The sequence below is a fragment of the Nothobranchius furzeri genome, chromosome 10, assembly GCF_043380555.1.
Source record: "Nothobranchius furzeri strain GRZ-AD chromosome 10, NfurGRZ-RIMD1, whole genome shotgun sequence".
NCBI classification, from domain to species: Eukaryota; Metazoa; Chordata; class Actinopteri; order Cyprinodontiformes; family Nothobranchiidae; genus Nothobranchius; species Nothobranchius furzeri.
Genome location: NC_091750.1, coordinates 46585533 through 46598991, shown reverse-complemented (window position 1 = coordinate 46598991; position 13459 = coordinate 46585533). Strand labels below are relative to the sequence as shown.

Here is a 13459-nt window from a genome sequence, read left to right as displayed (position 1 = left end):
CTACACTTGAATGCACAGAGGAATGTGTGTGGAATTACAGAAACCAGCGAAAAAAAAGTGTTGGCTTGGTCCGCTCCCCGCCTAAATGCAGCCTCCGTGAATGGCCATTCAGATTCACACACAAAGCAGGGCCAGATTTGTGCTATATGGAAGGGTCAAAGGTCATCTGAAGCTCTGACAGAAGTAGAAACCAGAGATGGATGCTTGTCTCTGCGTTTTGAAAACAGACCCACTCCAATAATAGCCTTCATGCTCAACAAAAACACATTGCAGAGATAAAAAGGGGAGGAAATGTGCTTCCAGTAACAGTTACTCATCATTATTTATCTCCTCTTATGCAGGTCGACGGTTTCTGGGTCTCACTGGACAAACTGGATATGAGGAATGATTCAGAAACACGGAAATGATCAAAAAGCATTAATCAATAAACCCCAAACACGTTTAGCCACCCAATTGGCTAAGCCTGGGAAGGGTGACTTTAAAAGTAGGGTGGGAGAGGGATACAAAGTGTATGTGTGTGTGTGTGTGTGTGAGAGAGAGAGAGAGAGAGAGAGAGAGAGAGAGAGAGAGAGAGAGAGAGAGAGAGCGAGAGAGAGAGAGTTCAGGCTTACGCTGCGCTATAAGCTGCTCTCAGCCCAAAGGCATAAGAGAAGAAAAGAACATCTCTTCATGATTAAAAGGGCCAAGGACCAGGAAGGGAAACAGAGGAGCTTCAGGGGCCTCGGGGGTGAAGTTAAGCTGGGGCATGTACGGGAGTGAGTCAACTCCAGACCTTACAGTCTCTTATTTCTCTCATTATCAAAAAAAAAAAAAAAAAAAAAAAAAAAAAAAGAAAGAAAGGAAGACAGACGAGAAGCAGATTTGTTACATGAGCTACAAAGAAAACAGAACATGGAGCACTCCCTTTTATTCCAATGAGCTCCAACAGTTCTGACAAGATTCTGTTTACCCAAAAAACACAAATCCCAACAAAAATCTGTTAGTTTTGCTGATTTTCAGCTGCAGTGGAAGGAAAACACACTAGAGAGCACAGACAAACCCAGAAACATCAGCATGTTCTGACAAAGTAGCTCCTCTGTTGTGTGCTGATTTCCTCTGAATTCAGGTCGGAGGGGTCACTGGGACAAGCCTGTTACCGGCCCGGAGACAGGTAATTCATGGATTCTCTCTCAGGTCCTCACAGACCCCCCGTTATGTTCAAACAATGACATCCCAGCTCATTTATGCAGTCTTCACACCTCACTCGGACTCGGTCTGACATGTTATTAACATGTTATTAACCTGGGAGATCAGAATTATCTGTGTGTGTTTATTACTCTTTACCAAGAGATCATACACTTGATACTATTTAAAATGTATTTATTTAATATAAAACAGTTTTAATGAGCTCCACATTTACGAGTTTCTCCTGTGACTGAATCGGTAATCAGAGTCTGATGTTCGCCACACACCCACCTGAGCAGGTGTCTGAAGCCTGTGGCTCGTCAGCGTCCGTAAAGCAGCGTCTTGTGACTCAGACCCGGGATGACATGAATGTGAGTAACTTTTTATACTAAAACTTACAGGAACTGGTAGATCTAGCAGCTCGCTCTTTCAAATGATTTAGCAACACGTGCCTGAAGCTTCTGCAGAACAACACTGATAACAGTAGCTGGGCTGCTTCTGCACTCACGCTTTATGAACATCACGAATCATAACTGCACTGTAAAAAACTGTTTTGGGCATACTTTTTTTTCTAAATTACATATTGAGACAAACTTGCTTAAAAGCAGAAGTTTAATCCTGGAGTTTCTAAGATATAGACTATTTGTTGCTGTAGTAACAGTCATCTTAATATTCTTGTAACCAAGAGAAATAAGGACTTTATAAATAAAATGCGCTCAAATGAAAGAAAGTTTGGGTCTTTTTTGTACATTTAGGTCACATTTAACACGTATTTTTCCTTTTAAAGGCATGAACGTGAAACTTAATGTTTATTTATCTGAAAAATGTTACTTGTATTAATTATCTACAACATGTAGAACCGAAATTGCTTACTTTTATAGAAGAACGTAACACCACTGATTCTAATTTAACTCTTGTGATCAAAACTTTAATATCAACCTCTGTTAGCTCCCCAAAAATCAACAGAGAAATTCTGCTTTTTAGAAAAAAAAACAAGTCTTTGTGTTAGCTAAAAACATTTGGCAGCACAATTGTGTCGGTTCGCGTTGCACAAGCTGCTCTTTTCACTGAGAGCAGGTGAAGTCGTCTCTTTGTCTGAGTGAATTATTCACAACCCAAAGGTCAAAAGGGTCAGCAAATCCCTTCAACAGATGCACCTCAAGGAGGCAGGGCAGGGTTAAGGGATTAAACACCGGTGTTAGCGTGTCCACTCACTGGAATTGTTTGCATTCCTCCCAGAAACCGGCAGAGACCGTGGCAAGCTAGCCTTTTAGCTAGAAACGGCTTCAAATACCAAACAGATAGAAGCTATTGATGCAGTTTAGGAGTTGTTTTGGTGTTATGGTCTATGTCAAAAAACAATTAATTAATTAAAAGTAGCTAGTGAGCTTGGTGAGGATCTAGAAAGGAGCTCTCCGGGATCCAGTGTGATCCCAGACCAGTCTAGAGATTTAATCCCTCCAGTGTGTCCCAGTTTGGCCCCGGGGCCTCCTCATGCCCCGACTACCTCCCCCAGGAGACGTCTAAGGGGGTTTCTCAACTGCACGCCTAAACTCCTCCACCCGAGGCACGGATTTCTGTCTGTTAAAGTGTTTTACCAGCCTGAGGAGTGTAATGGGAAAAATCTGAAGTTTCAATCTTCTCTTCCGCTGTTGTGATTAAAGTTGATGCGTATTGTGAAGGGGATTTCTACCTTGTGACCCACTGACTTATGACCTATTTCTCGTCGGCCTGATTAAGCTCCACGTCTCCATGTCACATGAGTAAAAGGTCAGAATCTACAAATAAAATACCCGCTGTTACCTCTAGTTTCAGAGCGTTTTTGGAAACTTATTTCCACTAAATGTGTTCGAATTAAGCTGTCCGCATTTAGAGGTGAGCTGCACTTCTGTAGTGAAACACAAAATACATTGTGTCTTTTAGGAAGTAAGGGTATGAAGATAGTTCTTTTTGCAGCTGGAATCAGGGTTGTTGCTAGCTATTTTGGTGCCCTAAGCACAAAGGCTTCGTGGTGCCCCTCCCCCACCACCACCCACCCTGCAGAAAAAACAACACAATAACACAGCATGTGCAAGCGCTTCGCCTTACATTATCTTTAATTCTCTTGTATGCACAAACTGCTTATTATTTACAAAAGTAGGATTGATATTTACATAACATAACATACTCAACACAGGAACTCCATATTGTTATTATTTAGAACTATGTAACGGATCCACACAACACAAGCACCGGTTGTGGCACATGTGTTTCTCCAATGTAATTTTCAGATGCTTTTTCAGATCCAGGACTCACTCTGCCTTCAGAAGTGCTGGCTGTGGGCTGTGCTCGGTCTGATCCTGGTCAGGGCTGGGTGATGTTGTAGAAGGTTCAGACTTGATGGCTGACAACTGATCTTGAGCTCTTAAACTGCTGGTGGATGGCTGATCTGAACTTTTGGCTTGAGCTCCTCCTTGAATGTACTTGTTCATTGAGCCTGCATTCAAACACAAAAAGATAATTTGTCATATTCATTCTACAATAAGATAAAAGTTTTAAACCATGGTAAAAAAAACTGCAATAGATTATTTATAGGTTTATATTGGCTTATAAATCACTGGCATGTGACATGACTAAATTCCAAACTATTTAACCTTTATTAAGAACTAGAGAGGCACAATACACACATTTTATACACAACTAGAAAATTCTGAATAGGAAGGGAGGAGGTTAGCATAATGGACTTTTTTCTTCAAATTATACCATCAGCAGCTGATGTTCCCCTTGGCCCGTAAATGTTTATGAAATATAAATATCAACATAGAGCAAATACCTAATTTGAATATAGGTTTGTCTAATTTTTCATTTTAAATCTCAGTTACATAGCCTATAGGCCACATAGGCTATTTAATAATGATATAAATCATGTCCATAGTTAACTCATGATTAATCACAAACAGCCGCTTATTTAAAAATAAAACTTCTTGCTTTATCTTGACGGTCTTTCTGTCCTTCCTGTTTTTGTGATATTTAAGTATTTGGGTGGACAAATATGATTCATTTGTTTATTTCTGTTTCAAAACAGCACAGATGGGCCTATCTGACCTCACAGAGGAAACTTTATTTTACTTGAGAAAGATGTTTTAAGATGAACTTATTAAAACAAAAAAATATTCAAACTCTTCAAGTTTTTTTTTAAAATGAACAACCTTTAACACTGTTCAGGCTTATTTTTTGATGCGTCGCATGAACAGGCTGAATAAAAGGATATTTCCCTTTGTTGCATTTAACTATTTCTTCTTCTTTAAAGAAGTGCTGATTCAGAAGAGAATAACTGCATTTAGGAAGATGATGACTTGCTATGTTTTTTTTTCTCCAGCAGTAAAAAAGCTCTAAAGCTTCTCTGAGTTTCTCTCCCTCACAGCCTCTCTCACTCAGCTACTAATGAACGCCCGGTAGGCGGACGGGAGGCTGCGGGACAGAGTGGCGCATTATACTTTTAACAGACTGGAGAAGCAGAGAACGAAATCTGCCCAAACCACGCAGATAGAGTCAAAATGTTAAATGTACGGAAGCAGAGTGCGAAAAACACCAAATAAAAGTCCTGAAAAGCAGCATGCTTACCAAACTTGGCAAAATTTGACCATAAACAGATGAATTAACAGCAGTAACAAGTCCAAATTTAAGCTAGGTCAAACGACCCTCTGAACTTGACCACACGTGTTTAGAATTACGAATAGATTAAAAAAAATTAAGAATTTCCATTTAAATACTTGTCTTACCTGCAATCGAAGCAACAGCATCATCCCGTTGTTTCTTCTTTTGTCTATTTACTGCCCTGGACTCCTGCAGCCTTTTCGGGGAATGCATGCATGATGTTCTTCTTTTTGCAAGAAGTCAAAAAATAATCATTTGCTTCAGACGGATTATCTCACCCTTTAATAATAAAGAAAAAATTCCCAGCAGACGAGCAGGACAGAGCCTTGATCTGTAGCTTCATTCACTCATGCTAGCGGGATTGTGCTTCAGCTGGTGTAATGTGTCTAAGTTAGCTTAGATCAAAGAATGCTGTCAAATTCAGCTAACTGGGACTCATGTGCAACTCAGAAATCCAGGAAGGTTAGCTAAAATGCTAAAAACAGACGTGTCTGGATTTTATTCCTTCACATGCTACATGTTACCAAACTGATGAGGTACGATAGTCTTTGATCCATTAAAGCTCTCCTTCATTTCTTTTTTCTATGAGTTTGCTGAATGCTGTGTAAGTTGTGTCTGGGGGAATAAAAGCTCTGGCCCTCCTGTTTCAGGAAGTAGAAGTTAATCAGAGGAGAGGATTTGGAGACTTACTCATCATCTCATGATGTTTGGACATCTCGCCAGCAATGCAACTCTTCTGCTGCCTTCACTCTGCAACACTGATGATTCATCTCCTCAAATCACACAAGCCTGAAGGAGTTCTGCCGTGTGGTGGAGCTGCTAATGCTAATGGTTAGCTTCAAAGGGGTAAAACGTAAACCGCTGGTTGCTCCTGCTGTTATGTGTGAGACAGCCATGTTGGATTCTGTGATTAGGGTTAACCAGCAACTTTTTTTCCTCATTCACGCTCAAAACTAGTCTCTTCTGAGGAACAATGAAACACACCAGAAGCTCAGAAGGATGCTCCATGCTAAACAACCTATTGTGAGTTTGGAGCAAAAGCAGAAATGTCCTGCTTACTCTTTAATAAACAGCAAAGATTATCTCGGACACATTAGCATGAGACAGGCCGCATCACACAGACACCCCGGCTTTATAAAATTGGCATTTAAGAACACATTGACAAATAAATGGCACTGGAAGATGGAGAATACAGAAGTTGAGTAGTAAAAATGTACATTGTCACTTATATCAATAAAAACAAGTTTGAGGCCAGATACTGTCCTTGGAGATGAAACCATCACTACAGTGTTCTCTGGTCTCTGAGTCCACTTGGTCCTTGTTCTGAGCGGATTAGAAGGTGACTGAGCTGCCAGCAGAAACACAGCCCAGGAGAAACGTATGGAATCACTGAAGATCACAACTGACTCTGAAATGACAAAAGTGCTGAAAATGTCTTTGTGCCTTATTTGTTCAGACATTTGTGAGCTGGCAGCGACAGAGCCAGACTGAGGAAGATGAAGAGCCTGATCAGGGCATTGTCAGCCTTCTTCAAAGTCTGCCTCACACACCACACCTGAGTAAAGAGGAGGTACTTTTGAATGCAAATGGAACTCGAGTCGTCTGATTAGTTTGGACACAAAAGTCGACCCAGGATTAATGACAGACACCCAGAACAAAAACAAAGTCTCCTTTCTTAATTACATAAAACATATCAGAATGAAAACATTAGCATTCGTTTCTCTTTCCTTTGGTAAAAGGTCAGACAGACACATCAGTAAAATACTGTTTTCATGAGAACGTTTAGAAACTGTAAACTCTGGTCCGTAGCTCTCCGCGGTTTGGCAGATGTTCTGGGTTCTATTCTTAGAGGAAGTAAAAATACCCACGCAAACTGAAACAGAATAAGTCTGCATGACTTTATCACCTGGTCACTCCAGGTGACGCGTTCTAGCGTCTTGTTCAAGTCCCATCAGTCATTCGTATTGGCTGTAATATTTTTTTTTGTTTTCCCTGGTAATGAATACATTCTCCCTTCTTCCTTGGAGTCCGTGTTCAAAGTGGGTCACAGGAAAAGATCCAGACTGCTGGAGGACATGGCTGCACACCTGTGTGCCGTGTTCACATCCAGGGTGGGAAGAGGGGCAGCTAGAATGTTACTGTTGCAGTGCCCTTGTTTTGAAAAGTCATTGTCTGGATGCTTGAAAGGATTTTCCTCTGATGTCCAGCTAAAGTCACACCCATGTGCAGCAGATCCCTGAACAAACAAAAGAAAACAACACTTAGATTGGATAGAATAACAACTGAGGACGTGGATATGGGAATTTTTACTTTTATTTGAAATAAAATGACCGAAAAAAAAAGCATAACTAGAGATGATTAGACAGGAACTGACTGTGTGGTGATCTGGCCCAGCTGATCTATGGAGTTAAGGCCTGCCTGCAGGAAGCTGTCCTCATAGCGCTCCATCTTGATGGCTCTCAGCCATTCCCCAATGGAAGAGCACGGCGAGAGGGATAAAGGTGCACGCTGGTCCAGCAGGGGGTAGGACGGCCTGGGGGTCAGAGTCCACAAACAAAGCAAAAGGCTCATGTTTACTGTCACAAAACAGCAGAGAGCAACTTAAATGCATCCTCCAGCTACGAGAGGAGGTCTGAGCTGAGGCTGGGTGACTGACTGGGACAAACAATGGGATTTGTCAGAGGTGGAGTGTCTCCAGCTCTAAGCAACCAGCTGACAGGCGGAATGTGAATAAATGGAAATGGGCACAGCAAGCTCCTGACAGGTCACAGCAGGAATCTCAGCGTGGACAGGAGGAGGTTAATGTCTGACCTGCAACAGGCAGAACTTTAAATGGACCCCGAGAAAGAGACATTAAAGCTCCTTTCAAACGGGGGACGCAAATATTGCTGGCATCATCGGAGTGTTTACGTGACTGTCTGTCACACCGACACAGAGATATTCATCAGAGTGACAGTAATGGTCCTGATGCTGTCGTTTAGTCTCGCTAACTAGTGATGGATGGGAGTGGACATGACATCAGACGCTACACAGGATCCGCTGACAGCACGTCTTTTCTACATGTAGCCTGAGAAAATGTAAACTTGTGTAAGTTAATTTGGCTCTGATTGGTCTTTCTCCTGCACTTAAAGTAGCAACGTCTAGTTTTATGAACTAATGGGACTATATTAGATTAAAAAAAAAACACAGAGATTCTCTGATGTTTTACATTTGCAAGAAATTATTTTATATTATTACAAAACCATGAACATGCAAGTAAAAAAGTCAAACAGATTTGAAGCACCAATCTGGAGCTTTCTCTCTTTCAGCGAATATGTGGGATGTTTTAGAAATGAAAAAAAGTGATGGTCTGTTCCATCATAAAATGGATGAATCATGTCTTGGTTTTTTATCTAAGCCCACCCCCCATCCCAATGAGCCCAATGGGATTTGAGTGCCGCTCAGAATTAGCCAATAGCGTGAGACATCCGCTCACGTCAATCACAGAGAGTGTGTGTTTGCTGACGTACCTAGACTGATGCAGAGCTGGCGACATTTCTTAAACACAAGTAAGCCTTTAAAATATGCATGTGAATAAACAGCATATTGTGAGAATAATCATTGTAAAATGACGGGTTTTGGCGCTGCTGGCTGGCTAGGGGTGCGGAGTAGGGAGGGGCTTAGGATGTGATACATTTTTCAGCCTCTAGATGGTGCCCTCTGAGGAAAAACTCTGGATTGTTGCTTTAAAATCTGACATTTGTGAGAAAAAAAATCCGCTTACTGAAATTAAAATCACATATCTGCAAACTCTTCTTGTAAATGTGAGCCTTTCATCATGAAAATAACATTTTTCTTGCACATGTAAGAGTTTCCAACATGAGAGAATATGATTTTTTTCCCCAGTTCTGCTTCACACTGGCCCCAGTGTGCCATCTCGTCATCCAATAGACAAGCAAACCCGCTCTGGCTACATGGAGTGTTTACGAGTTCTTCTATTTTTATGTCGTACAGGGATGAGAGGAAGCAGCGTGACCGTAAAGAGGAGCAGGGTGACACTGGGACCATTTAACGTGGTTTGGTCCCGTTCGTTTGGCGCAGCTGCCAGGAACCACAACAGGTCGACACTTCATCTACAGCAGCATAAATCAGGCGAGTTTGAACTAGGCTGCTGGTGGCCGAGTGTCTAAACGTGATCTATAAAAGCACGGATGTGTTGCTGATGGTGATGCAGGAACACTGAAACGTCTGACCCAATAGCAGCTCTATTGCTTCCTGTATGAAAAATAGGCCAGAGATTAGCTGACTCATGCCGTATTCATCATTTCACACAGGAAGTCGGCTTCTTACAGGTGATTCTCAACATGTTATATCCGGTTTTTCTACAATTAAATCTTTTCACTCTTACCCTCCGGCTTCCTGAGCAACTATTTTCAGCGACGCGGGGTTGCGGATGAGCTTGTCCAGAGCGCTAACGAGGTCTGCGAAGCGAGGGCGCGCAGAGCGGTCCTTCTGCCAGCAGTCCAGCATCAGCTGGTGCAGGTGGGTGGGGCAGTCGGGCGGCGGGGGCAGCCGGTAGTCCTGCTCTATGGCATTGATGACCTGACAGGGAGACAGATGATCGCTGTTCAAACAGGAGCTCCGATCAAATCATACCTGGATCCGCTCAGAGCAGCGAGGGCAAAAAACAGCAAGACAATAAGTGTTTTATAACTCCAGACTTTCTCAGACTGTTTTACATCTGAGAATATTTTCTATGAATTTTTAAGGAATACATTTATTTTCTGCGTTTTCCAGATGATGCTGGAAACATCTTTGAGTTAACAAAGAGACAGCTGGAACAAAGGTTTGGTATAAATAAAATTAAAAGATCTTCTCTTCTAATAACATGTCCTTAATTAAAGGTCTTAATAATAGCTTCAAAGTTTTAAGAACAAAATATTTATTCTGTGACATAATAGAAAAAATAGAGTAAAATAGAAATCTGTGTTTGCTGCAGGTCAGAGCTGCTAGGAATAATTTGATGTTCTCTATTCTGCATGCTAAAACATTTCCCTGGTTTCAAACAGTAACATAAAATAAAGAAAATTTAGCACTTTCTTTATTTTATTTTACTGATTGAAACCAGGAAAATTAGTTTGAATCCTTTTCTGTTATTTAGACAGGAGAACCAGCTCTTCCTCTCTGAAGCTAAACTTTTGATCTGAACATGATAAACGTTAGCCGCTGACTAACTGCAGCTCTGGTCTGAACTCACATCCTGATTGCTCATGTCCCAGTAGGGTCTCTCTCCAAAAGACATGACCTCCCACATCACAATGCCATAACTCCACACATCTGAGGCTGAGGTAAACTTTCTGAAGGCTATGGCCTCCGGAGCTGTCCAGCGGATGGGAATCTTCCCTCCCTGCACAGAAAAGTAAACAATCAGCTCCGCAAAACGTCACATAAATTTGGGGAAACTTTACAACCAATGTATAAACACCTTGACAAATGTATTGCATGTGAGTTGAATTGAAGTGGGCTGCTGTCTCACCAGAGAGCTGGTGTACGTGGGGTCAGAGGAGTTCTCCTGCAGGAAGCGCGACAAGCCGAAGTCGGAGACCTTACACACCAGGTTGCTGTTGATCAGGATGTTGCGGGCAGCCAGGTCTCTGTGGACGTAGCTCATCTCCGCCAGGTACTTCATCCCAGAGGCGATGCCACGCAACATCCCCACCAGCTGGATGGGAGTGAACTGACTGTCATTCAGCTGCAGAGTCAACAAGGAGAAAAAAATTCTGTCAACATAGGAGAGACATGACACCGTCTGGTATTCAGGGAGAGTTCTCCTGTCACACAGACCCGAAGGAAAGAGTCCAGCGCTCCATTCTCCATGAACTCCGTCAGGATCATGACTGGACAGCTGGCAGTGATGATTCCCTCCAGGTGGATGATGTTGGGGTGCTGGAACTGTCCCATGATGGAGGCCTCGGACAGGAAGTCCCTTCTCTGCTTGTCCGTGTAGCCTCCTTTCAGCGTCTTAATGGCTACGTAGTTTTCTTTCTTCCCTGGGATTTTCAGCCGTCCTCGACACACCTCCCCGAACTCGCCTGCAGACACACACACACACACACACATTACAGCTGCTTTCTGCCACATTATGAGCATGACCGCTGAATTTAGCAAATGTAAAGTTAGCTCGCAGCAAGAGCTGCCCTTTTGTTTAAATGAGGAGCAACAAAGGTAGGCAACACATTTATCAGTTAATTGCTTTATTTCTGCAACTATATTGAATTAAGTGGGATAAAGAAGAGTCCAGGCGAGGTTATTAAATGACTCTCATTCAGTTTAACAGGGTAAATTAAATATTTAATAATGTTCTCTTTAAGGTGAACAATCAGACGCAAAAACAATCCAAATGAAATGAAACAGAAACCGAATCAGAGTCCACACATGTGGGAAAGCTTGTGCACGGGGCGTACCGGCACCGATAACCTCCTCTATCTTGACAAAGGAGACATCAATTTCCTTGGCAAACTCTCGCACCGCCTCATTAGGGTCCTCGTAGGTGAAAGGGTCGATGTAGACCTTGACCCCTGAGAGACACAGACAAAAAGAGTCGTGGGAAAGGAAAGACATTTTAGAGGACTACGAGCCGTTGGACGGCATCAGAACGGACTTTTCAGACGTGAACTGGTGGTAAATCAGTTGAGGCACAGGGTGTGTGACCTGAATGGGTTACCTTGGCCAGAGAAGTACTGGCTGCTTTTGTCGCTCAGATCCGGATCTTTGACTCGACTGTGGCGGCTGCAGGTGGAGACAGGTCGGTAGAAATAGAGCAAGATTAGAGATGAATTCAGACCTAATTTATAAATGTCTAATGGGTCTGGAGCACATCCACAATCACACAGTAAGATGGAGCCGATTCTCACTCATCTATAGCTTATTTAACCCCTAACATCACTTATCTCTTGTTGAGGACATTAAAGGGTTAAAAGAAGGAAAATGACTGGATTGTTTTGACTTGCTGGTAGGTTGATTATTAAATAATAAGGCAATCTTGTGATTTTACACTAATACATAAGATTCATCTTTAAAATGCGTTTAATAAACAGGATTAAAACCGAAGACCACTGCTTGTCAACTCGTTTGAGAAAGCCTGTTTTCTACAGACCTTGAGCTCGAGACCCTCTCTGTGTCACAAAGTGATAAAACATCTATTTAAAATGAACTCCCATCAATTTTCTTTGGTTTAGTTTTGGCTAACTTGTTTTGAAAGGCTTCTGCTGGCCTCCAACAATCCTCGGAAACCTTAAAGACACAATACACGACGACTTGTTGTAGCGGTAACATCCGAGCCAACCCCTACGGGTCCTGCTCTTTGACACAAGCGGCTCCATTATGATTCTGCTGGCGCAAACTCATCCCTAAGACCATGACAAGCCCGTAGCTACTGGATCGCTGCCATCCTCCATTCCTTTTCCTCTCCCACTTCATAAGCCTAAAATAGCAATAAAGCACCACCCTCAGTTAGTGCCAGATCTGGGCCTCAGTGGCTGGTGTGTGTGTGTGCGTGCGTGTGTGTGTGTGTGCCACAAGGTCAGAGCTATTGTTCTCCTGTCCTGTGGAAACAGGGCTGGGACGCCTGCATCCTGTCATTCCCTGCCCTCTACCTCTATCGTCATCTCTCTTTCTCTCTCTCATCCAAATGCATGCACTCTCTCTCTCTCTCTCTCTCGCCCGTGATGGCATCCAGCACTATTTACTCAAACAATGAAGCCTAGGGAAAGCGTTCTAATGAGCAGGGTAGCTTTTAGCTGTGTAAGCGAAAGAAATCAAGAGCGTCTGAACTGTTGGACAAGAGCAGGAGAAAAACAAAGGCGCGTATCACATGGTGCAAACCCATCGTTGATAAGATACGATATGTCTAAACAGGAGAACAAAGGGGTGCAAAGATGTAAAATTGGGGTCATGATTGTTATTGGTTTTCGATTTCTCCCTCTTTTCTTCCTGGTTTCCTGTTGTTTTGTCAGCTTCTTTCCCCCGTAAATCTGTCCTCTGCTCTGCCTCTTTTCCTTTTCCCTTGTTCTCACCGTATGCAGTAGGCGGCCACAAAGACGAAAATGACAAGCAGCAGCATCCCAACAGCGATAAGGATGCCAGGTACCAAGAACTGAGAGGCAGAGTCATGTCCTGGGAGACAAAGGAGACAGAGACAAAGAAAGCAAGGAAGTTAAAGAAAAATGGAGGCAACAACCTAAAAGGGGATTTACATTTTGTTTAACAGAAGCTCAAAACGAGGACACCACCTCACAGGCGGGAATTAATAACAAGAACTGTGCAGGGACTGAATCTGCTGATAAGAATCTGTAAAAAAAATCCTGGGAAAGAAAAGGGAGTTGCAAGCGTGAGACTTTTCCTGAAGAACAAACAGAACGATTTTACCATCAGGCAGGGTGCGGAAGACAGCTGCAGGACTGAAGCTGCTGTAACCAGCCAGGGTGCGCGCCCGGACCTGCACCTCGTACTGAGTGGCCCTGCGGAGGTCTGTCAGCACGGCCTGGCTTCTGTTACTCTCTGTGTAGAAACACTGACTCTCACTGCGCCTCTCCTGCCAAAAGAAAACTGGATCTGTCAGACTGGAATTAAAAAAACAATCACAACACAGTAAGTAGGTCAAAGCACCACGATCACATGA

The 13459-nt window shown here is 42.8% G+C and overlaps 1 protein-coding gene across 1 annotated transcript in view; it reads right to left on the bottom strand.

Moving 5' to 3' along the window:
- Nucleotides 1–6126: 6126 nt before the first annotated feature.
- Nucleotides 6127–13459, bottom strand: part of ephb4a (eph receptor B4a) — a 57132-nt gene continuing 49799 nt past the window's right edge. Inside the window, exons 8-17 of the mRNA XM_015960814.3 lie at nt 13207–13372; nt 12855–12954; nt 11504–11568; nt 11244–11357; nt 10624–10871; nt 10316–10531; nt 10037–10186; nt 9188–9381; nt 7175–7333; nt 6127–7036 (exon numbers count right to left, since the gene is read on the bottom strand). Of these exons, the coding sequence (XP_015816300.1) occupies nt 6928–7036; nt 7175–7333; nt 9188–9381; nt 10037–10186; nt 10316–10531; nt 10624–10871; nt 11244–11357; nt 11504–11568; nt 12855–12954; nt 13207–13372 (1521 nt within the window). The 3' untranslated portion in view covers nt 6127–6927. The remainder of the gene's footprint in view (nt 7037–7174; nt 7334–9187; nt 9382–10036; nt 10187–10315; nt 10532–10623; nt 10872–11243; nt 11358–11503; nt 11569–12854; nt 12955–13206; nt 13373–13459) is intronic.